At 47.1% G+C, this 23,596-nt stretch overlaps 3 protein-coding genes and 1 long non-coding RNA gene across 6 annotated transcripts in view; all 4 read right to left on the bottom strand.

The window, feature by feature from the left end:
• Nucleotides 1-322: 322 nt before the first annotated feature.
• ZC3H10 (zinc finger CCCH-type containing 10) lies at nt 323-8,782 on the bottom strand. 2 transcript variants are annotated; one of them, XM_077757478.1, is made up of 4 exons: nt 8,601-8,782; nt 7,763-7,826; nt 7,327-7,488; nt 323-6,318 (listed from the first exon to the last, which is right to left on the bottom strand). In XM_077757478.1, the coding sequence occupies exons 3-4, from the start codon at nt 7,329-7,331 to the stop codon at nt 4,956-4,958; spliced, it is 1,368 nt and encodes a 455-aa protein (XP_077613604.1). In that variant the 5' UTR covers nt 7,332-7,488; nt 7,763-7,826; nt 8,601-8,782; the 3' UTR covers nt 323-4,955. The 2 variants fall into 2 exon arrangements, with proteins under 2 accessions (XP_077613604.1, XP_077613605.1); XM_077757479.1 differs by lacking the exon at nt 7,327-7,488.
• A 351-nt stretch (nt 8,783-9,133) lies between these two features.
• On the bottom strand, nt 9,134-10,401 carry LOC144226169 (uncharacterized). The gene is made up of 4 exons (XR_013333545.1): nt 10,335-10,401; nt 10,196-10,220; nt 9,770-9,792; nt 9,134-9,490 (listed from the first exon to the last, which is right to left on the bottom strand). It is a non-coding gene; the product is annotated as an uncharacterized LOC144226169 (long non-coding RNA).
• A 1,925-nt stretch (nt 10,402-12,326) lies between these two features.
• On the bottom strand, nt 12,327-20,680 carry PA2G4 (proliferation-associated 2G4). 2 transcript variants are annotated; one of them, XM_077757477.1, is made up of 14 exons: nt 20,410-20,680; nt 18,391-18,519; nt 18,002-18,107; nt 17,841-17,910; nt 17,539-17,631; nt 15,290-15,353; nt 14,984-15,062; nt 14,752-14,830; nt 14,524-14,657; nt 14,124-14,218; nt 13,877-14,004; nt 13,660-13,713; nt 13,379-13,445; nt 12,327-12,550 (listed from the first exon to the last, which is right to left on the bottom strand). In XM_077757477.1, exons 1-13 carry the CDS (start codon nt 20,495-20,497, stop codon nt 13,380-13,382), a joined length of 1,185 nt encoding a protein of 394 aa, XP_077613603.1. In that variant the 5' UTR covers nt 20,498-20,680; the 3' UTR covers nt 12,327-12,550; nt 13,379. The 2 variants fall into 2 exon arrangements, with proteins under 2 accessions (XP_077613603.1, XP_077613602.1); XM_077757476.1 differs by having other exon boundaries at nt 12,327-13,445; nt 20,410-20,679.
• A 992-nt stretch (nt 20,681-21,672) lies between these two features.
• The window catches only part of ERBB3 (erb-b2 receptor tyrosine kinase 3), a 17,773-nt gene continuing 15,849 nt past the window's right edge, over nt 21,673-23,596 (bottom strand). Inside the window, exon 28 of the mRNA XM_077757475.1 lies at nt 21,673-23,312. Within this exon, the coding sequence (XP_077613601.1) occupies nt 22,786-23,312 (527 nt within the window). The 3' untranslated portion in view covers nt 21,673-22,785. The remainder of the gene's footprint in view (nt 23,313-23,596) is intronic.

Below are 23,596 nucleotides of genomic sequence, written 5' to 3'. Positions count from 1 at the left end.
CACCGCCAATTACTCCGTTTTAGAGGGACTTGGGGTTAAGGCGTTGTGAAGATCGGGATTTACTTCCACTCCATTCGGACGATTTGGCAGGATTTGTCTGGAATTCCTACATGTTCCGTTTGTCAGCTTTCCCTAGTTTTCATACTCTAAGCACATTTCTTATCCCTGTTTCCGTGGCTGTCCTTACAAAACACTCCATAGGAATGAAAATGTTCAATGCCTGAACCTGTCCATAGTGTCTTCAGCCCTCTACTTTGTGCAGTGTAACGACAGCCATCAGGGGAGAGAGAGACAGAGAAAACGGCGTGAATAGGAAGTGAGGCTTTATTTCTTATTAGTGATCTCCAAGATTTACTTATCTTTATCATAGAGGGCAAATTAAATTGGCTCCCAAACGGTGGGGGGTTGAGAGGGGGGGAGATGCCTCAGCTGCAGCGGCACTGATTACATTTTCCATGATTTCCCTGACCCTGAGGAACTGCTAGGACAGAGAAATCAAGAGTAATGAGACAATTCCGTTTCTTATTTGCCTGCGTTGGAAGGAAAGTTCGGAATACAGTCACATGTAGAACTAATGCAATTCCATGTTGTACAGTGTACGTGGTGGGAAGGGAAAAGCGCAGAGTACGATGGTGATGACTATTGTTACTACTTAACTTAGGGGTGTTGTCTAGGGACTTAGAAACTAGACTAATTTGAAGCTCAGGAGGGAAGAGTTGGTCATAAAATGATTATCTTTTAATGCAGTATGTGTGGGGCTTGTTGTGTTGTCTGAAGCAGCAGGGAAAGTAGGGTTGATTGGTGGAGAAAGACTAGATCTGCAGCTGATAAATATTATCTGGCTCTGCAGGGTATAGATTCCATCAGGCTGTGTTTCATCAGCTCTGTTTAAAACCCACTCCGGCTCGGCCTTACCCCCTTAATCTTAAATTTTCTCACCTCCCCTTCTTTACTTCCCTGAGGCTGACAGTATCTAGAGTGCTTCATTCAGTGTGCGGAACTGTGTAAGGAACAACTTTCTATCTGCCTTTTACGTCTTCCATGTTTTCCGACGCAGGTAGGAAGGAGCTCATGGAATTTGGAAGAGGTAAGAGTGACCTATTCACTACAGCAGAACTACAGCAGGAAAATGGATGCGCCTCCTCGGAGGGAAACCGCTCTGTAAACTAAAATTTGCCAAGCACTAGAGTAGGAGGAGCAGGTCACTTAGGCTGAGGGGTGATAGGCTGACCGACGGAGTTTCCTTTCCAAGCTTCTCTACTTTCTCACCCCATCTAGATCATCAGACCCTTCTAACAAAGACGGTCTATGGAAGCTCATCCTCAGGAAGGTTTCTTCCCAGCTGGGGCCCAGGAGACATAGGATCTGCAGCTGCAATGCAGGCACCAGAACAAGTAAACAGGGTGGGTCCCTGCCCACAGATAATACTGCAGTCCAGGTGCCACCTGGTGGTGATAAGCAGTAAATGGGTAACAGGCGAAAGCCTAGCCATTTGAGGAAGTAGACGTCTAAGTGAGAATACCAAGACTTCCTGGAGCTGCAGTCTGCATTTACATGTAAACTTCATTAACATCCTCAGGGAGGGAGAGTTGTTAGACGTGGTAATCTCGTCCTTGTGCTCTCTCCAAGATGGAAGGGGCCACAGGATTTGAGGTAATTTCCTCTATTATTTCTCAAAAGTTACTGCAAAGTAGGTCTATCATTAGAACTTTCTTAGGCCAAGTCTGGAGTCAAGACTGCCTGAATTCCTGGCTCCATTCCTTGGTAGTTGCAGAACCTTGGGCAGCTTACTCTCATTAAGCCTTTCTCTTCTGCAAACCGGGTTGGGTAACAGTACCCACCGTGTCAAAGAGAATTTGTATGTAAAGTGCCTAGCACAGTGCCTTGGCTTATATTATTAAATACTCCGTAAATGTTTGCTATTTTTCTAGAACTCCCTATTTATTTCCTATGCAAGACAGGACCTTTTCTCCACTGGAGAGCCCTTCAAATATCTGAAGACATCTATTAGGTTTCCCCTCAGTGTTATCAGGTTTTTTTTGTTTTGTTTTGTTTTTTTTGCTATCCCAACTGGTTTATCAATGGGCCTCTATGAAAATTACACTTAGAACACACAATACTTTAAGGACGTGGTAGGAGTGTTATTTTTACAATGCATTACTATGGTTCTCTTACCCTTTCGGAGCTCCTCAGAAGGTGCTTAGAACTTAGCAGGCTTGTAGTATTTATGGATTGACATACTACAGGACTAAGAGTATTATAATTTTTTTTTTTAAACCAGTTGAAGTCCTGTATTGGTTTTTGGGGAATTATTGCTAACGTAGTTCTCTGCAGTTCTTTTTCAGACCGGCTCAAGCAATTTTTTTAGGGGCAGGGTCAATCCATATTGATCCAAACGGACCTCTTGGATTAATTCAGTCAATCCAAGTTACAGCACTTTCAGGCTTACTTGGTACTTCTTTGTGTTATTGTTAACAGGGCTTTTCATGTTTTTATATATATTTTTAAATAAAACACAGCCCTTGAGTGTATCACCAGAGACTAGAAGTTTCTCTAATAAAATGTGCTAATCAACATTTAGTAGACATAGATGTTGAGTTTTGACTCCACTAAACCCTACCACTAACTGATCCATAATTATTCTCTTATCTGCAATGACTTAGCAGCTGAGAAACAGCAAAGCTGCCCTGACAATCTGGGGTCTGGCCTGGGAGTGCTGGGCTTCGGAGTCGTTAGGGACTGACCTGGGCTCACAGCTAGGAAATGGTGTTCTCCTACTGGACACAATCTCATGAAACACCAACATCACACAATGGCACTCAGTGACTGTGATGAAGTGAGGCAAAAAACAAGATTACACTTCACAATTATGTTTAAACACAAAACAAGGTCAGTGTGCAAATCATGAAATAGCAAATATCCCCTTCTCCGAGTTAATGGGTGACTGCTGTTTTATTACCAGTTTCAGCCTCACTCTAGTCTGCCCTTTTCCTAGATGAGATACCCAATCACAGAAGTATCCCTGCTTCCCTGACAGCATCCAGTAGAGTCAAGACCCACTTCCTTGAACCTTCCCCGAAATCACTTAACCAAAGTCCCAAGTCCTAAAAGCCCTTTCTAATGGCCCCTTGCTAGGACACACCATGGGTCCCATCACTGCAGTGAGCATTAAACCCAATCTGTTTGACTACAGGTGTATTCCTGGCGGTCTTTAGCTGGTGTATGTTAATAGAGAACATACAATGTCTACAGTTTCCCAAATCTACCTGTTTATAGAGATACTTGGCAAAAAGAAAATAATCAGGGAATTGGCTGGGATGAACTCATGTTGGTATCTATGATCACATTTGTCTCTAAATGCTCATAAACCATCTCTTTTAATAATCCAGAATTGTACCAGAAAAATCAACATTAAGCTTATCAACGTGTGGTTTCTAGAGTCCACAAACAATATTTCAGTATTTGACCACTTCTAGTCTTTAGGCCTTTTCTTTTTTCTTTTTTGTACGACCAGCCTTGACCGAGCACACTGTCTCCAAGCCCAGGTGTAACCTGAGTGATCAACCAGACAAGAAAACAAGAGGTAGCAGGAGATATGATGGAGGAAGCACAACTCAGAATCACCTTCTCTATCCCAAATCCACTGTCTCATTAGACTAGATACCTGAGTTGTTTCTCCTACATCAACCACGAGCTGAGGAGGAACTGAGGTTTGGCTACTGGGGTCCCTGGCCTTATGGACTCTTAACTGGATTTAAAACCTCTGTGGTTCTACATGGAGGCAGAGGGAAGAGATGAACTCTGAGGTTTGGGTCCCCAGGAGAACTTTCCTTTTCCCAGTACCTCCCAAGCCTTGAAGGCTTAAGGCATTGGTAACCAAGGAAGGGATGGGGTAAGAGGGGCATTAACTGCCATTAACTACTCAGAGAGCAACTGCCACCTGCCCTGCTGTTTGAATAAGGGATCTGTCAATACATATCCCATTCCCACTTCCCAGCACATCCACCCCTCCTTAGAACCTGCCCCCCCTAAATGACCCTAGGAGCCCTGGTTACTAAGGTATCCTGGGAATAGTATCATGCAGATAGAAACCAGAAACAGATGGGACTATTTTTAAACTAGACTAGGTGGCTCCAATGCTTTTACCCCACAAAGCGCCATTTAGTTTCAGTCTGGGCCCCTTACCCTTCATCTGGCCTCTGCCCAACCTTACCCAAGCTATGTGAGGGTGGGGTCTTTATCCCATTTCGGGCATGAGATATATTTACTGCTCCCATCTTCCACACACAATATCTAAGCAAGTTTCCACTGCCTCCATTTGTTAAAAATAATTCTTTTTTTATTTCTTTGGAAAGTGGTGGGCCCTGCCCTATGGATTTCCACGCCAACCCAGAGTAATGAATGCTCCCCTAGTCTTTGGGCTGGAGTACTATGGTCCCCACCTTCCCATGGGCCCAGAAACAGTTTTCTGTATTGTCCAACTCAATCAACTAGGCCCCCAACTGTCTGAAGGCTTCTTTTAAGCCTTCTCTCCTGGCCACCTGCTTCCCAATTTTTCCTGGCTTTCCCTCTGGGCAGGGTTTTTTTCCTTCCAAAGCCAGTGCTGGAACCTGTGCTATGCAGAAGACAGGACAAGACAAGGGATGTCCCCATCTTCCCATCAGGGTACATACAGCCCCTCAGTCAGTCCTTCCTCTCTGCTGGCTTCAGTCTGCACTCCTATGAAAGCCCCCTCTGTGAGGCTTGAAGGAAGATGGACAAGAGGACCCTCATAAAAGGGAGGTGAGAGAAAACAGACCAGCTTAACCCTTTCTCAGAAGCAAACTCCTTGTAGTCTCTTGTCCTAGTTCTTGAGTGAGCCCTTCAGACAGGGCCTGGGAGGGCTAGGTGAGTGGGTAACGGCCCCTCGACCCCAGCCCTGGGAAGCTATACCAGGGGAGTGTCCATTAGCCCCATCAGTGTGGCATGGCTGTGATACGCATGCTCTGGGAAGCGATGGGGTAAGTCACCATGGGAGTGGTGGTGTGGCTCATTGTGATTCCTGCCAAGGGCTGGGCCATCGATACAGCCACCGGGGCCACAGGAGCCACAGATACAGCCACAGGAGCCATGGAGACAGGTGGGGGTGCCATTCCCTGGGCAATTGTTTGAGCCAGAGCAGCTGACAATGGCGTGATCTCTGGGTTCAAGTGTGGGGGTGGGGGTGGTGGAGCAGCAGGAGGTGCAGCATTAGTTGGGGGAGCAGCTGGAGCTCCAGTTGGGGCCACCAGTTCTTGCTGGGATACAGGGCGAGGCTGTAGAGCCTGGCTGCTGAGAGTAGTGTGAGTCTGGGCAATGCCATGGTTAAAAGTGGCAACAGTGCCCACAGTGGGGGCCAGAGTCTGCTCAGTCGCTGGTGCAGTAGAGCTCAGGGTCATGACCTTGGCCTGATTGCGGAACTGGGCATTTTGTTCCAGCAGTACCTCATTGGTGGCCAGCAGGTTGCTGACCTGCTTCTTAAGCTCTTCCACCCGCTTCCTGAGCATGGCATTCTCCTCCTCCAGCAGTCTGCACTCCACCCCTCGGGGTGGAGCCAAGCTATATTCATAGGATTCAAAATGGGGGCCATCAGGGGGGCAGCATCCACCTCGCCGGCGCTTGGGACCTGGCTCATGGTCCTCAAAGCCCCTGTCAGGGAGGTCATAGATATCATACAGGTCATGACGTCGTCCTGGGGGTACTGGGCCTGTTGCGCCACCACCACCAGCGCCTCCTCCACCTCGAGCATCAAATTCAAAATCCCGCTGCAGGTGGCGAAACTTGCACTTGGCTCCTCTCTGGCAGTCACCCTTGAGAAAGTCACGGCAGATAGGGACCTCCTCTTTGCCATTCGGCAAGTCAGCCGGTGAAAGGCCCAGACCAGCTGCCACTTTCTGCCTCAGCCGAGGAGGAAGCTCTCCTGTCTTTTTATAACCATCCTCATCCTCCTTGGAGCCATGGATGAATCGGCAGTTTGGGCGGCTACACTCCTTGTTCTGGAAATCATGACAGAAGATGAACTCATTTTTGCTCACCCCCAAGTTGGATACCTCACTCATGTCTGGATGACGATAGCGGCAACGCTTGCCTCGCTTGCATACGTTCCTCAGGAAGTCTCTACAGATGGCATCTGAGCTGGCCCCGCCACTGCCTGCCCCTGCCCCACTGGTCTCCTCGCTGCCACCTCCTCCAGGGCCTCCACCGCTGTTCCCGGTGCCGTTGGCATAGCTGTCCCGGTCAGGCATTCTGGTCCCCCCCAACTCCGGGCTTTCTTCCTTTTCTTGCCACCCTTGGTGACCGCTAGGAAAGAGAAGAACTGTGTCAAACAAGTGTCTTCCAGAGAGGCCACACTCTTCCCAACTATCGAGCAGGTAGTCCAGCAAGAGGCAGGCCAGAGAGTCAGTGGCTTTGGAGATGGAAAATCTAAGGGATGAGAATTCTGGCTGAACTGGCTGGCTTGTCAGAAGTCCCTCCCAGGCCCTTGTGCACCTGGTTAGATCAGAATGATTCACACTTGCCTGACGAATGGAGGAGGGGGGGAGCTAGGGTGAAGGCACTTCATCTCACTGATGATGACAGACCAAGGAGGAGGCAAGGAGAAAATAGTGTTGGGTTTTATTTCCCCTTCTGAGCTGACCTTATTAAAGTTGAGGAAATGAAATTAAAACCGCTGTCTCAATGTCTCAGTAGGTTAGGAGGAGACTGGGAAGTGGCCAAGATAGGCTGGTGAGCTTCCAAGGGCTGTGGATAATGGGACACTGCAGACAAAACTTCCCTTAACCCCTCTTCCGTGGGATCTCAGGTGAGGGCACTGTGAAGTATCAGATCTCTAGACCCCAGGAAACCCTAAGTGAAGAGACTGGTGTCACCAGCTTGACGGCAGTCCCTAAACTTATCGTTTTTTAGTATTCTCTCCCAGCTCACTTCCATTCTCAACACCAGTATGGTCAGCCCCCTCCACTCCATTTCGCGGGTGGGGGTAGTTCTACAGCTGGAATCTCCACTCATAGACCCCCATTTGTAGAAATGTCAAGGTGGGAGGAAGGAGTTAATTTCACAGGGACAAGTGACCTTTCTTTCCCCATTCTACACCCCCCCACCCCGTTCCCCATTAGAAGATCCCACTGACATCAAACCACACCATTCCTCACCCCATAAAGATCCTCTTTATTTATAGGCTCTATAAAAGCTTTTTAAGTCTCCTCTTTCCCAAGAGAGCTCTGGAATGTCAGTCTACTGCCCTGGTTCTAGCCCTCCCCTCTCCCCACCACGAAGACGACAGGGAGTCCCTGCCACCACGTGTTTGACCTCATAAGCCTTTCCTAGGCAGTGATCAGGCTCCCCCTGCTGTTCATACAGGAAAACTTCATATTGCTTCCCCTGGAGTATAAGGAAATCTTTCCTGGTTTCTTTGGTCTTCATGTCCCCCAAAGCACTTTTCCTACTGTCTTGACTTTGCCTTCAGAGGTCCTTAAAATGAACCAAGAGATGAAAGCCAGAGTTACAGAAGAATCTGTAAAAGGAGAAGGATCCTCTTCCTCCAAAGGGATGCAGTCCCAAACAGAAACAATCAAGAAAATATAGTAAAAAAGAAGATACAAACTTTTACTTAAAAGGAAATGACCTGGTGGGGAAAAAAAAAAAGTCATCTATCTAAGCCTGAGCCATGCTGCAACTCCCACCAGTGGCAGATAATCAGCTATGATATTCCTCCCCACCCAACTCTTCCAGGATTGTTAGATACCTGAGGTAGCTCAGGTGAAGTCCGGGGCTCCTGTGGGTCTCCACCTCCACATCACTGCTGGGTTCTGAACAGGAAGAAACAAACACAAAGACTTGGGTGGGAGAAGGGTAGGAACAGAGGGCTATGTTTGTTACAATAAAGAGTCTAACAAAATGGCAAGAGTTCTGGGCACTTCTAAGATTTCCTTCCAATTCAAACTGAATTTCACCTATCAAAGGGAATTGTCAGCAAGAAAAGTAAGAAGATAGAACTAATCTCGAGAGTCTAGAATAGGTTGGAAAATCAGTCCTGAGTGAACAAAGGGTGAGGGGTGCCCTGCCTCAATATGAAGGAAGATGTGGGGATCAGAGCCCGGCCTAGGGTTGAGTTTAGTTAACTCCGAACGGGGAGCTGTGCAAGAGCGGCGACTGACAGGGCAATGGGATGGCTGATTAGACTTGGGGGCGGTGATTATGACGCTTCTCAACACCCCAGAGTTTGGGAAAGAAGTCCTAGGAGTTTTCTGCAGCAAGTCTTCCGGCTTGCTAGTTTCTGTGCAGTGCGACCCGCGTTCAGTCGTGGACCAGGCGAAAAGAACACTATGGGAGCACAAGTGAAGCGGAAAGGGGGGACTCCAGGTGACATCAAGCTGCGGGGATGGGCAGGGCTGTGACGTCACGCAGCTGGCGTTTGCTCGCGAAGCAGGGTCAGTCAGAAAAAGGGCTCGGCCCTGGGGCATGAGGAAGAACCAGCTCGGTCCTGGGGGGCCTTGTGTAGCCCAGCCGGGCCCAGCTGCTGGGCCGGCCCCGACTCCTCCCCTCCGGGCGCGGCCTCCACCTAAGTCTCCCGCCTCCCTCACCTGCCGCCGCCGCCGTAGTTGCTGCTGCCGCCTGCCGGTCCTCTAGCTTCGACAAAGAGCCGCCTACCCTATTGCCCTTCCGCTTCCTGCGGAAGAAATGACGCTCTAGCCACCAGACCCGGAACTACTCTATGGTGTGCGAAGTACTTGGGCGGCTAGTCGCAGGAAGTTCCCAGCAAGCTTTGCGTATCACCATAGCAACCCAACACAACAACACAGTAGGGCCCAAAGAGCGGAACTTCCAACGTAGACCAGGTTAAGAGTTCGGCGGGAGTGCCATTTGCCCACAACTTGGCCGCGAACCACCTTGTAACCTATCCCCTCTTACACCATACCCTTTCCGGGAAGTAAGGACCACCCTGTATCTACCAACTCCAAGGGCTTTGGGACCAGATGTTAGCCAGGGACAGGAGTCACACACCGGGCTGTAGCCTGTGTAGCGTGCTCAACACCCTACAGCGTGGGGTGTTAAAGAGGGCCTACTGTACCGATACAGAATTCCCAGCCAATAAATACCACGTAACAGACAAAACCATTTTTTTTCTTCAGCTAAGACAGCAGAAGAGAGGGTTTATTGTACACGTTGTTACATTCAGCCACAAATGAAAACAGAGTTAGTCCCGAAAGTCACAAGTCCAGAGCGAAGGACCAAAAGGGACTTCTGGTATGAACAGAAGGCGAGTCTCTCAAAGGTGGTCGTTGCGATCAGATGGCGATGGATGGTCTAGATCCACTGAATCAAGCTCTAGAAAGTAGGCATGCAGTCCAACAATTGGTACCAGCGTCCCTGGCCTCTGGCTTTCCTGATTTCTGCTCCTGTGGCTCCATGGGTGCACAAGCTAGCGGTTTACTTGGACCTCTGCCTCATCTTTCTTCTTTTACGCTTCAGCCTGAAAAGCAGACACGGGAATACATCTCCTGCCCACAAACCCGAGCTCAGGTTTTCCCTCCCATCTTAAACGTGCATCCAATACACGTGGGAGCAAAACGGACAAGCACTTCAGTTCTATTATCCTGTGTTCAATCCCTGACTATGCAAGTCAATGCTTATAACATTGCTTTTCACCTGAAGTTCTTTCAGATTTCTAAACTAAATGTTCCTCCCAAGTTTCGTCCAAGGCACGCTACATTTCCCTCTTCCTATGTTGGCCGGTGAAGTCTCAACATACCTGCGCATTCGCTTCTTCCTCCACTGGGAACCCATCATTAACCAGAGGCAGAGAATAAAACAAGAGATTATTAGTTTTAGTAGCAGACTTCGGCAGGGATGTTAAGGGCATTATTTAGAACCTGGCAGCGTCTTGACCAACTACATGGACGTAGTCACAGTGAATCTATCAATAATTTGGACTCCTATCCTCGCCCGCCAAAATAATCCTGAATCCCGCGCGCGCTTTTCTACTCCCGCCCTCTCTGCCCACAGTACTTACCCACCTCTTCTGCTTCTCCCCAAATTAGTCTTCCTCCGCCACTAGCTCTTGGGAATCCTTGAGAACCCAGCGGCTCGGTAACCATGGCGGACTTCCCTTGCCTGTCTGTCCCCCGCCCCCATCACCAATCTCTACTGCCTCAGCTTACTGCCAGAGACTGCTTACCTTAGCTCTCATGGCTCGGAGGTTTCTACAGATAAAGAGAAAAAAGCTACAGTTAGTTTGCTGTAATGATGGCAAGTGCAGAGATCAGATGCTAATGGATTGAGCACGGAATCCGAACAGAAACAGCACTAACACTCACCCAAGAAGATGGCGCTAAGGCGGAGAGAGCGCCAGAGGCCCGCCTACAGCTATTTAATAGGGAGCTGTGTCGTCATTTCCGCTGTCTCACTTTTCCCTCCAGGGGCGGGGCTGCCTAAGAGCTGTTAACAGTGGGTTTCAGCCCGTCTCAGGTGGCCGAGTAAGTGATTGAATTAGGAGTTCTCTGGGAAGACGTTTTGAATTTGAGTTACAAAATCCTTCCCCCAGTTTTATTGTGAAGATATTGTGTAATTTCAGCGTGAGCACATATTTCAAACGTGGGTCCGAGAAGTGCAGACGAGCAAATGATAGCGACTTCCGCTTTCCTTCTCACTGCTTCATGGGAGTTGCAGTTTCCTGGCAACACCCTCCATTTTACTATGGTTAGGTGCGGACTGTACAGAAATTCCTAATTTGTTTTACTGGTTTATTTTCTAAATTGCTGCAGGGAGATTCTATCTCGTAACTTACGAAGGTCGTAAGATTACAGAACGTGGAAGTGGGGAGTCGAGAAAGCCGTCATACTTACAAGGAGAGTTTTGTCACTTAGATCAACGCTTTTTGTCAGCTGTGGTCTTTCCCTCACGATACATGCATGAGGCTGAATGTCACAGGATTCCTGGCTCATTGCATCTTGTTCAGAAAATACTTAAGCGACTCTCTCTCTACTTAGGGGTTAAGATCAAATCAATGTACATTCTGGAAGCAAGATCAGCTTTCTCTAGAGTGAGAATAATTGGTGTTAAGATGTAGGAACTTCCCAGTGTCACAGTATGGTCAGGTCAGAAACACCCAGAAAATAGATACTTGTAGATTTGACTACAGGAAACTTGAGCTAGGAAGGGTGAAAAAGAACACAATTTACCATACAGACTTCACCTTACTTTAATAAGAGACTGTAAGGCTTTTTGTGACAATCCTTTTTTCGTGGTTTCCCTATATAATTTACACAGCAACAGGTCACCTTTTTAATTCTGGGAAAAAACGTACTTACGGCTCTCAGCGTGCCTGGATGGCTCAGTATAGCATTTTACTCTTGATCTGGGCTCACATCAGGATCTCCAAGATTTGAGATCAGTACTGCTGAGGGGCTCTGCTCTGACAGTGTGGAGTCTGTTTGGGATTCTCTCTGTCCTTCCCCCACTTGCTCTCAACATAAACTTAAAAAAAAAAAAAAAAGCTTAGGAACCTCTTTCCAAGTGTTTACGTAGTTCAAGTATTGTCACCATCAGAATATAACAAGTTTTTGAAATAAATTCCAGCAACATTTTATCAAGTCCACCAGGATCAGGTTTTCACCTGTTGATTGGTCAACTCTTGAAAAACGCAGGTTTGAACTCGATACACTTATGTGTTTAACTATATATACAATGCTGTAAATGTACTTCTCTTCCTCAGGATTTTCTTAACATTGTCTTTCTCTAGCTTATTGTAATGAGTATATAATGAATATAACATATAAAATGTCCTAAGGCTTCTGGCTATTAAATTTTGGGGAGTCAAAAGTTCTAGGTGGATTTTTGAACTGCACCAGCATGTTAGTGCCCCTAACCCTTGTTGTTGTTCAAGGTTGAGTTGTGGTCTATAGGCTCTTATGAAGGGACCAGTGTTTAGTTTTGTTCATAGTATCTCCAGGTCACTAATGCCTCACATATACAACTCTAATAAACTAATTAATCTGTCTTAGACCTGCTCTGAAAAATTGCCTAATACTACAGGCATCCTTCCTGGCTTCCTAAGTCAAGATAGGCATTTGAATAGTTGTTTTATTTTTTGCAGTATGCATTGTCCTGAACAAACTGTCAGCAACAGGGTTATGTTTTTACTCTAGAAAACTTTAAAAACTTTCATAAAAATTGTACTGTCCCAACCCACAGTATTCCTTTAGAAAGGCAGAATAAGGCAATATATGGAATTAGTTCCAAATGACCATCACTTCAGCGGACATGTCCCCCATCTCTATCAAATAAGCACAGCATACAAAGGCACATGATTATGAGCAAATCCAAATTTATTTTAACGCCATGTCATTTTCAACATGTTTAAAAACCTCATAAGTTAGCGGGAGCCCTAGTTCCCTGGGACAGCATGCCAGAGGTACCGAATTTCATCACCTTCCTCTCCAAACCCCTAGCAATTCATCCAATCCAAGTCCACAGCTTCAGAAAGCCAGGAGTTGTCTCTTCAGTCAGTCTGCTCCTCTGGTTCCTGGTCTTTCTTTCAGGGAGGGAAGTCAAAACATTTCAAACAGGGAACAAACCACAGTTGAGCTTCCAGCTCAGGTTTCTAGGATGGAACAGGGGAATGCCCCCCCATTGACTCCAAAGAAATGGACAAGGTGGAGATGGATTACTTCTTTACAGCTTGGTGAAGACAAAAAAAAAAGTCCTGCAGAACAAAAACAACTAAGAGATTTATAAATGAGGATCCATTTGACAGATGAGAATCCCTTGGTAAATGCAGGCTCCAGCTCCTAAAAATGAGAGGGGCCTGACCAGTCTGGATCAGAAAAGGAATCTGCCACATGTGAATAAAAACAATCTGAATATAGCTCCTCTCTATTTTGAGGCCTGATAAAATACCTGGGGAGAGCGGGAAAAGAGAGGAACAAGCCCCAACAGATGAGAAAATGCTGACACCAAGTGGTATAAAAAAATTTCAGCTGAGTTTTTTAGTGGTGGTGGCTACGTTAGCCTTCTCCCTGTTCTGTTGTAGGGTCATAAACCTTGACCAAAGCAGAGAGTAGTAGAAAAAGGCTAGAAAGAGGGGCTTGAAGACGATGAATTTTGACTCCTGATTTTATTATTCAATTTCTCTTTTCTATTTAAAGTAGTCTTCGGTGGCTGGGAAGCCTGGCCTCCCAAGACCAGAGTCAGTTGGAGCTGGTTGTTGTTGGACGGGGACTGGGATAGGGACAGGGATGGGGGCAGGGAGACCCTGCTCTGCTGGCGGTCCTGGGTGGAGAAGACGAACTGCACTTCAGAGCCTGGGGTGTGGTGGGAAGGGGATGAGGCAGGAGCGGCAAGCTGGGGAGATGGGACCCACCTCAGTCCCCAGCTTCATTCTCTTCTAATGTTTCCCCACTGGTGGCATTTTCTGCAGTCTTGGAGGCCTATATTCATGGAAAGGAGAGGAAAACCTGTCAGTTTCCAACCACTTGGGGTATCCAGGGTACCAAGGACAAAAATATCCTAATGCTCTAGGTCAAGCCTGAGGAAAGGGGAAATAAGGATATGCAGATACATATACGCCCACCACAACACCCAGGAAGGTGGACTCAAGAGGGATCAAGTTCACCTTGCCAGAGAGGGATGAATATAACATACCTTCTTTTTTTTCTTTTTCTGGGTTTTCCGACTTGCAGAACTCTGGAGGAGGGCCTGGAAAATAAATAGGAGGAGAAAGGAAAACAAATTTTGAGAATGTTGAGGAAACACAAAGTGTCACTCTCAGTATCCCAGCTCCTTTCAGGACTTTGGTGACACCTCTTCCTCACTCCCAGGACAGGTGCCATGTGTTCACGACTTTCCATCACACACTGACCTTTAGCTCTGCATCCTGGACCTCCATCTCAGACTTGTAGAGGTCAGGTTCAAAAGGACCACTGGTTATCCGCATAGGGCCATTGGGCATGAGCAGGACTGTAAATTTAAACTGGGCAACAAATTCACCTACGGGAGAGATGAAGTGTTTTCGATAAAATGTCCCCTTTGTGATACCCCTTTCTGTAAGCTAGAGCGGGGGATGGTAACCAGGGGCTCCAAAGTGAAACTCTCTTCTTAGAACTCACCCTCCTTCTCATAGAGAACATTAAATGGCTGCAGCAGTTCATGTTTGGCACACTCTACCACACCCATGCGGGCCTTCTTCTCATCTTCAAATGCTCTGGGTGGCGGAAGACAAATTCAGGCATCCTTAACTCCCTATTCAAGCACCATTTTTCTCATGTTTTTAAATAGCTCCTACCCTCAGGCAGAAATCATGCTTAGGATTGCTATTTCACATTATCTTCAATGAGAGGCCGATGGAGAGAGGGAGAGAGAGGGAGAGAAGGCGTGCATGCGGGCAGGCTGGAGTTACAAGTTTAGGCAGGGGCTGGGCCGCGTTGGGAGAAAGAACAGTGTTCCTGGGAGTGTGGTCTAGAAGTCAGACTGGTTCCGAGTCCTGTTCCTGCTGTGCAGTAGCAGTACCTTAAAGTAAATGGCATGGCATCAAAACGCCTTTCGACCTCACTGAAGAAGGCACGTGAAGTTTTCATTTTCAGCCCATACTGTTTAGAAGGGTCTCGTTTGTAAATGGTGGTTCTCTGTCCTGCATCCTTGGCCTGAAAAGAGTAATAGGTTACGTCACATTTGGGCTGGTGCTCTTTGAACACACCCTGTCACCTCTCTGTGGTAGCTCTGACAAACTCTCCTCACCTTGCCCTCTCCTGAGCTGACAAGAACATCCACAGCATATACTTCGTGTACCTCAAATTCAGCCTTTTCATGGTCCTTCCTAAAAGGAATAGAATGGGAACCATAAAAACAATGAGTAGTTCCTGCAGTCTGAAATAGAAGATAGACAAGACTGATTAAGCTGGGAGCATGGAAGAAACTGTTCGTGACTAGTCTCAGAGGGTGGAGAGCAAAGGGTGGAACTGACACCTACTTCTGCTGGTCTGTGGGATTCTGAATAATGGTTTTCTCTCCATCGATGACATGCTGCTTCAACTGATGTGACAGCATACCTGTGGACAGGACAAAGCCATCTAGAATCCCAAAAGGTTTCCAAATCCACTCACGTTAAGTAGTTTGATGGGACAGGCAGTGAGGGAAAAGTGCCTGGTTATGAAAACTCAGGGGAGTAAGAGTTTTGGCTTACACTGTGCTAGAGTCAGAACGGATCTTCAAAGGAGCAAAATCCTTAATTCTCCTAACCCACTATGACCCTCAACCTTGTTATCGGAGGTCTCACCTTCTATTGGTGTGCAATTAAATGAGTGGGCAACTTTGTTCCAGGCTTCTGTCACTTGTGTGTTCTAGAAGGACAAGATCAAATAACAGGTGAGATATATAAAGGCGCCAGTAAGTTCTCCACCACAAGAATGAAAAATATTAAAGAACTAATAGTCCCAATATCCTCCATCCAGAGCAACGACTCACTGGTTTTTCATTTCAAACTATTATCCCTACAACCTAAAAACACCTTATTTTTGCTATCAGTTTACAAAGTGCTTTCACAAAGACAGTCTAATTAGACAACAATTCTGAAACGTGAATACAATAGATCTATATCCCATATCCCGACTTAATAGATGAAGAAACTGAGGCACAGAAAGGGTAAAAGATCTTCCCAGGCTTAAGCCAGTTAACTGAAAGAAACTGGGATAAACCCAGGTTTCCTAGTGATAAATCCAGTGTTTTTTCCAAAAGATCTGTTGAAAGGGAACAGCAAACTCTGATTTTCCCCTTCTTCACCCTTTCAAACATGATCTGACCACCCCCCCAAGCTACAGTTCTTAAACAAAATGAAAAAGAGAATAAGTAATCACAACGAATAAGCCATGTGCTAGGTACTGTACATAGATCATCTCAATTGTTAAAATAACCTTGTGACAGTAAGTGGCAACTTCATTTTTCCTATTTTGCAGATGAGGAAATTTGAACTCAAAAAGTTAGTTTTAAACAGTAGGGTTGGCAATAGAGCAAGAACCCTGAAATTCTTGAGGTCATAACTATACAATAGTTAGTATACAACACTACCTTCCAACGAAGATACACAATTCTAAGTACATAAAGAATAATCAACATGCAAAGTACTAATAGCCAACACAAGTGTTTACTACAGGCACTGTTCAAAGTGCTTCATAACAACTGTATGAAGTAGGTATCATCATAAGGAAACCAAGACAGATTTAAGAAAAAAATGATGCAAACGAGGAACAATGGTGAAGTACAAATTAATTAAAGAAATGAAGAATATGAGAGCACAGAAATGAAAAAAAGAAAAAAGGGGGGGGGGAGGGCAAGCTTTAAGGACTGAACAGGGCCCTGGAGACTGAGGTGCGAGAAAAAAATGTCTCCATGCATAGCCTAAGATGTTAAATTGTATTAATTCATGGTAGTTCATGATCCCTGGGCTTTCTAATATTGTCCTTCAAAGCACAAAATTAACTTTTGGCCTCTCTCCATCACGTTTCCTGGTATTATTGTGATTTCTGTTTTATAAGCTTTTAAAGTTGGGTTTTTGGGGGCACTTGCCTGGCTCAGTTGGAAGGGCAAGCGACTCTTGATCTTGGGGTTGTAAGTTTGAGCCCCACGGTGAGTGTAGGGATTACTTAAATAAATTAAAAAAAAAAAAAAGTTCTTAAAAAAATGTTGGGTTTTTTTTTTTGTTTTGTTTGTTTTTTTTTACATTTGTGTTTTACCATAAGTGATAACCCTCAAATTATCTTAGGAAAAGATGCACATCCAAAACAAGAATAAGGGAGAATCTCTAAAGGCTCCATGAGGAAAGGACCATATATCCCCATATACCTAGCATGGAACTTATCTATGACAGGTGCTCAGAGTTGGTCATGATCTCACAGCTTGTGAGTGCAAGCCCCACATCAGGCTCACTGCTGTCTAAAGAGCCTGCTTCGGATCCTCTGTCCCCCTCTCTGTCTGCCCTCTCTCCATCCTGACACGCACTTTATAAATCAATAAACAAACATTTATATGTAAAAGAAAGTTTATTTTTGAGGGCTCTAAGAGGGAGGGGAGAGAGAGACAGAGGATCTGAAGCAGGTCCTACGCTGTCAGCATAGAGCCCAATACAGGGCTCAAATTGATGAACTGTGAAAACTTGACCTGAGCCGAAGTCAGATGCTTAACAACCAACTGAGCCACCCAGGGACCCCAACACAACTAATTTTAAAGAGCTTCTGGATGGCTCAGTCAGTGAATCATCTTTGTTTCAGTTCAGGTCATGATCTCATGGTTCCGGAGTTTGAGCCCCATGTTGGCCTCTGTGCTGACAGTGTAGAGCCTACTTAGAGCTCTCTCTCCCCCCTCTCTGCCCTTACCCCACTCTTACTCGCTCGCTCTCAAAATAAATAAATTGAAAGAAAAAAGCTGTTTTATAAGGGGGCTATAGAAGGGGACAGTTCAATATTGAACAGCTATAGTTGACTAATGCATCTTAGGCTCTATCACGGTTTGGAATTAGACTAAACAGCTTACCTGGTTTCCAGGTTTGACCAGGCGAAGGGCAGCTTCAGCACAAAGGTGAGCTGCCTTAATGACATCTGCTTTCCGCCCTGTTACTTGGGTCCCCTGTAGAAAAGGAAATGCAATCAGTACCTCCCTGGAAAATCGCTCTAACTCAGCTGGTCACTATGCGAGGCCAGCCAACACTTTTCTCCTTTTATTTCTCTAGGGGCTCTCTCAAAATGTATATGGTGGTAAGGGGTGGGAATAAGAAGCAGCAGCGTTTCCTCTCCCACTCCCCACAGGTGGAACAGAGTTCAAGGCAGACCACGTACCTGAGCTACATCAACCACAAAAGTGTGAGCCACATTAGCGATGAAGCCATCCACATGGACCCCAAGGTCACTAGAAGGCAAAAGGAGAACCCAGCATTAGCAACCAGCACTATGCAAATGCTTAGGAAAAAGACAAGTGCTCTAAAATGGCTTAAGCTTACATTTTTACCAAGTCACCTTCCTTGAGAATATAGTCCTGGTCGCTCTTCAAAGGGGAGAAGTGACATACACAGTTATTTACTGAAATGCTGGTGGGAAAGGCAATACCTGTAAAGAGACAATCATCAGCCTTACTACCCTGCTGTCTCTCTCTCTAGGTTTCTCTTGGAGCCCTGCTGCCCCTCAGAAAAATGAAGGATTTTCTTCAGGGTCTTGCCTCTTTAATCAGTTTGGGTTAGGTAGGAAACTGTATCCCACCTGCTGTTCCAAATTTCCAAATATCTCTACTGGAGCTTGGGTGGGGGTCACATCATTACAATAAAACAAACAGGAATGAATAAGGGTCAAACTTGGGAAATTAGTGGGGGATTGTTGTTTTTTTTTTTTTTACCTTTCTTCATTTCTTTTTCTTTCTTGAAAATTTTCCCTGTCTCTTCCATAATCATGGCATCACCTTTCTCACACAGGCTCAGTACGGACACACCTGAGCAGGATGCTTCCACCAAAGATCGAAGTACCCCTGGGGACAGAATCCCACCATGTCAGCCCTGCATGTGTTGTCTAAGTTACCATCCACACAATACCTAGAAGTTAGCGTTTGTAATATTCCCTAGTGCCATTGCCCAAGGCTGAAAGGGAACAAATTTGCCTCTCGGAATATACCTACCTATAATCACTAAATGTCTACCTTCCTTTTCCTAAAATAAAAAAAAAAATCAACACACCCTTCCCTCCCTATAGAATGTGAGTGACAACTGGGTAAACACCATCTGTGTCCCTAGTCTGGCACTTTCCAAACATACCAATGGTGTGGTAGGACAGTTATGAACTTCATGGGGGTTCTCACCAAGGTGACCAACACACATGCAAAGCCGACTGGAAGAAATTTATAGGCGTCAGGAACAACAGGAAGGTAGACACAGAATTGCTGACTCGAAGCTGATGCATTGTTAAATGCTATCTTCTTCCCTTCTCAGACACCCCAATTAGACATTAGTAATCTCAATCTGTAAACTTATTTCCTCATCATCCAGTGTATAAACCAAGGGGACTTAATCCAAAATTCCTGGGCTTCAAAGGCTCATGCCTTACAACTTGTAGCACATCTCAAAGAGGCGTAAGAACTGAGAGAGTTTCAAACTGGTATCTGGGATCACAAGTGCCTCCAGAAGTTATAAACTGCAAGGGGAAAATTTTTGATCCAAACCACTAATACTAAAAAGCACCCCAAATAAGGGCACTATACTAAATGTTCATTCTGTTATAAAGCTTTGTTCTGTTCACTGGGTGCCCTCACCATGGCCTATCCTGAACTTCAGATTTGATTTTTGTGATCGAAGTTTTGGTGATTCTTTAGAAGCACGGAAAACTCAGGTTTTCAGCCATAGGACCAAAGACTAAATACCTGTCTTTACTGTCAAAACCATTTAAAAGCCCAAACACAAGGGTTTTCTGTCCCCGTAACTGGGTTTTAAAGTGAAAAGATAAATTGCAAAGAGAAAAGGGAAAGTGTGACGTCTGCCAAGCTTGGCAGGCAGCTGCTGAGAAAGTCTGAGCAGAGTGGTAATAAAGCTGACTTCTGAGATCCTAAAATCAGCCCCCCCTCCCCTTTTCAATACCATTCACAAGACTGCCTAGTTGGGTTGAGAACCTCAAAACACTCCTAGAGTCATCAAGCCCCTGAGAACAACCAAAATTGACGGCTAAGGCTATCTGCACAGATTGTTGGTAGCAGCTTCAAGAAAAGCCTGATATTATCTCCAAGAGTTGTGTTAGGAGCTCCAGTGGTGTCCTCCAACGGTCCCTGCACTGGCCCAAGGGTAGAAGGGGCCCAACCCACCAGCGAAGGAGTTGAAGTAAAAAACGAAAGACTCCAGCAAAGCACGTGGTAGAGAAGCTGGTGTCAGGGACTGTAGCAGAGGAAGAAGAAAGCCAGCTATCCGCATGGGAACCCGGCGACACGTGCCGGCTGGGCTCTTGATGCCGGGGAGCCAAAACAAAATAGAGGGGCGCTTCCGTCGCCAACAGCTGGGCGCTTCCTTTACGAGGTGGCCTCGCCGCTGCCAGAATAAGAGGCAGGGATCCGGATCCGGACCGAAGGGTGAGGGGCAGATGATGCGCCTTGCCTCCTAACGGCCTAAGTTCGGAGCCGGCTGGGGGGCCCTGCTCTGTGATCTTCCCGGTCAGGGCCCCACACCTCCACATACTCCAGCCCGGGCCCAGCGGCTCAGGTCCCAGGCGCGACACGGAGTCTTCCCACCACGCCACCCACGGCGGACCGGCACGGGGCCCTCAGCTCCTCACTCCGCATGACCCCACCGCTCCAGCCCCTCCGGGGCCAGCCCAGCACCATCCCCTTTGCCTCCCCCCTCTCAGCCTCGATCTCCGGACCCCCAAGGCCCGCACTCACGGTTGGCGATGTCGCCCCCCATCTTATACTTGGTCACGACCAGGTCCTCGGCGATAGTTTGCTCCTGCTGCTCGTCCTCGCCCGACATCTTCCCACCACTACCACCACCGCAGCCTCGTTCCCCCTGAGCCGCCGCCTCTGTCTTCCTTCCCAGCCGCAGGCTATGCCTACAGCCCCTTCGATCCGCGAGGAGAGCGCGAGCGAAAGCGCGAGCTAGCAAGGGAGCGGGCGGGCGGGCGAGAGCGAGAAGCTGCGAGCGCGCGGGCTGAGGCGCAAGGCACGCTGGGACAACGAGTCCTTTCTACAGCCCGCCTCTAGCTGACCTTGCCGACTTTGAAACTACAATTCCCAGTTCGCCTTTCGCGCTCCTAAGCCAGGCCCTGGGGCCTTGCCCTCCAAGGGCCTCGCACGCCGGACTCGCCGAGCACTCTGGGAAGGGTCAGGCTCCAGCGGGAAGGCGGAGCCGTTGGCGAGCTTGATGGGAAGCGTGGTCTCTCCCGGAAAAACCACATCCACCAGGAGCACGGAGCGAGAACCTGTAATAGAGAGGGGCGGGCTAAGGGAGAAGGGGCGGAGCTACAGCAGGGCGACGGGTGTCGAGGCAGCAGGGCTCGGTGGAACCGAGGCGAGGAGGGAGTGACTATATTAAGGGCGGGGAGGCTGGGTGTGCCCTTCCCCGGATCCCTGGAGCGGCTGGGGGGACCGGCTCAGCCGGTCCAATCAATCCTGTGCTGGGAGAACGAGGAGGGGCAAGAACTATGTGGAAGGAGACCAGAAGTACAAGTAGCAAGGGCTAACTGGGCAGCTAGAGTCCGGAGGGATTATCCATTTACAGCCTCCCATTCTAGAGGCCAGATTCCCACTGAAGATGGCACCATTGCTCCAACTATAGGCTTTGATGGCACTTGAGGGAAGTGTTGACACATACTTTCTCAAGAGAATGAGAGTTCTGAAACATATGGGAGTTTTAGTGTTCCATTTCTTGAGGAACCACATCTGTCTGGCTTTCTTATTTTCCCAAACGTGGATTTTCTTGTTTTTGTTACTCCCAGGTGGCTGCCCTGTAGAGATTCCTAGTAAATGCCTTAAATGAAAAGCACTGTGTGCTATGCTTGTCTTCAGAAGAGTAGGGCTGGAGAAAGCTGCAAGGGACAGAGTAGGACTGTCAGAAGACACAAGGCAGCATGCTGGGGTAGCTATCCACTGCTGAAGAGCAAAGGGATGATCTATCACACACTAAAGGTTTTTCATTTGACAGAAAGCTGGAAAACTTTGGTATTTTTATTCAAGCACGTATAAAAACAAAACAAAAAACTTCAGTGATACAAAAGATACCCCGTTTCCCATCCAAGGGGACAGAGGCCTGAAGCTGGGTCCTCTTTCTATTCCGACTGGAAATTTCCCACCACTAGATGAGAATAGACCCTAAAAGTGGCTCTTGGACTGTTATGATCTGTCCCTTGGGTGAGAAGTGATCATTTACAGCACATGTAGGTTATGGTTTACACAAAAAGGTCCAGTTAATTTTTCCTTCTGACCACCTCATTACCCCCACTTCCCGAGATGAGAAGTCTGGGTGTAGGAGGAGGCTGTGGTTGTTGGGCTTGATTCAGTGCAAAAACAAGAAGACAATGCCCCTTACAAGGACTCTGACTTATATCAGTTTTCCTTGATATCTTACAGTAAGAGAACCTGCGTTGGAAGATTCTAAGTCCTGAACCTGCCACTTAATTTACTTAGTCCCTTTAAGGCTCAGTTTCCCTTTTTTGTGAAATGGGATAATACCTAATTCATAAAACTGCTGTAAGCATCAGGTGAGATAATGTAGGTAAACTTTAGGATGATGGCTGGCATTGTAAACGTTCAATTAATAGTAATCAGTATTGATGCCCAATCTCTTTCTTCACTCAAGATTTGAAGCTTTCCATTGTTTCCAGGGGACTGAGTCATAAACCAAACTTTTACTTTCCCCTGAAGGGTACCCCTGTTTCCTCTTCCTTAGGAGTCTGATAGGAAACAAAAGCACACTTTAAAGCCTAATCTCAACAAGTCCCTGAATGAAAGAGACATGGGAGTAATCCTTCATATCTCCAGGGAGTCCCCCTGAGGAAGCTGAGGAATGGGATTAGGAAAGCACACAAAAATAGGGAAAACCTCCTTTCCCAGGATTGGGAAAGAGAAGAAAGTGCACAGCTGGCTACATACCACAAGAATTTTGTGTCAAAGTGTTCAAAAGCCTCCAAGGGTTGAATGGAATTGTCTAGGACTGGGGAAATGGGGCTGACACCTGTGAGGGAGGGGCGAGGGAGAAGAAGAGTACCCTCTAGAGGCACTAGCTGCCATGAGATGCTCCCTGAGTACTTCAGGAAGCAGGGGTTATGTTCTCTGAGCATTAGCCTTGGGGAAAAGCCTGCTGTGCCAGTAATCAGGGTTATCAAAAGCGGAGTCAGTGGCCTCTAAACTACGCAGAGTTTTGAGGCGAGCACAGTGGACTTGGGGGGCATGGTGTCCAGGCCCCTGGAAAGCTCTCATCTCTTCATACCCTTGTTCAGCTGCTGGGCAGGCCCCCATGGCTGCATAATCTCCCCCAGGAGCTCCTCCACCATGTCTCCGATTCATGTATTCATAGTCCTCATCTGGGGTTGTGCCCGCAGCAGCCATGATTGGCACAGGGTTGAGTGGGCAACTCTGTGTGCTGCCCAGGGAAGCACTGAGGTCTGATCCCACATCCATGTACTCATAACCCAGCTCCTCAAGAGAACTAGGTCTAGGGGGACGAGGCGGACTGTGCCTTCTTCTCCGGTTCATGTATTCATATTCCTCATCTTCATCTTCTTCTTCAGTACCCAGGACAGAACTGAGGCCCACTGAAGAAAGGGTGCCTTCCCGGGAGGAGGGAGTACCTGGAGATTGAGAAGAGAGGCTAGGTATGTGGAGAACATGGTAGTAGGCAGTGGGAAGTGGGGGAAAGCTAGGAAAAAATGAAAAGGGAGGGATAAAACCAGAGAAGACAAGGGGCTGACTCAGTCGGTTAAGCATCCAACTCTTGATTTCAGCTCAGGTCATGATCTCGAGGTTCATGGGATCCAGCCCCACATCAGGCTCTGTGCTAACAGCATGGAGCCTGCCTGGGATTGTCTCTGTGTCTCTTTCTCCCCGCCCCCCCCCCGCCCCTCCCCCGCTCGCC

Source organism: Crocuta crocuta, unplaced genomic scaffold, assembly GCF_008692635.1.
Source record: "Crocuta crocuta isolate KB4526 unplaced genomic scaffold, BGI_CrCroc_1.0 scaffold549, whole genome shotgun sequence".
Classification (NCBI taxonomy): Eukaryota; Metazoa; Chordata; class Mammalia; order Carnivora; family Hyaenidae; genus Crocuta; species Crocuta crocuta.
Note: the sequence above shows the minus strand (reverse complement) of the source record. Positions and strands in the feature narration are given on the sequence as shown.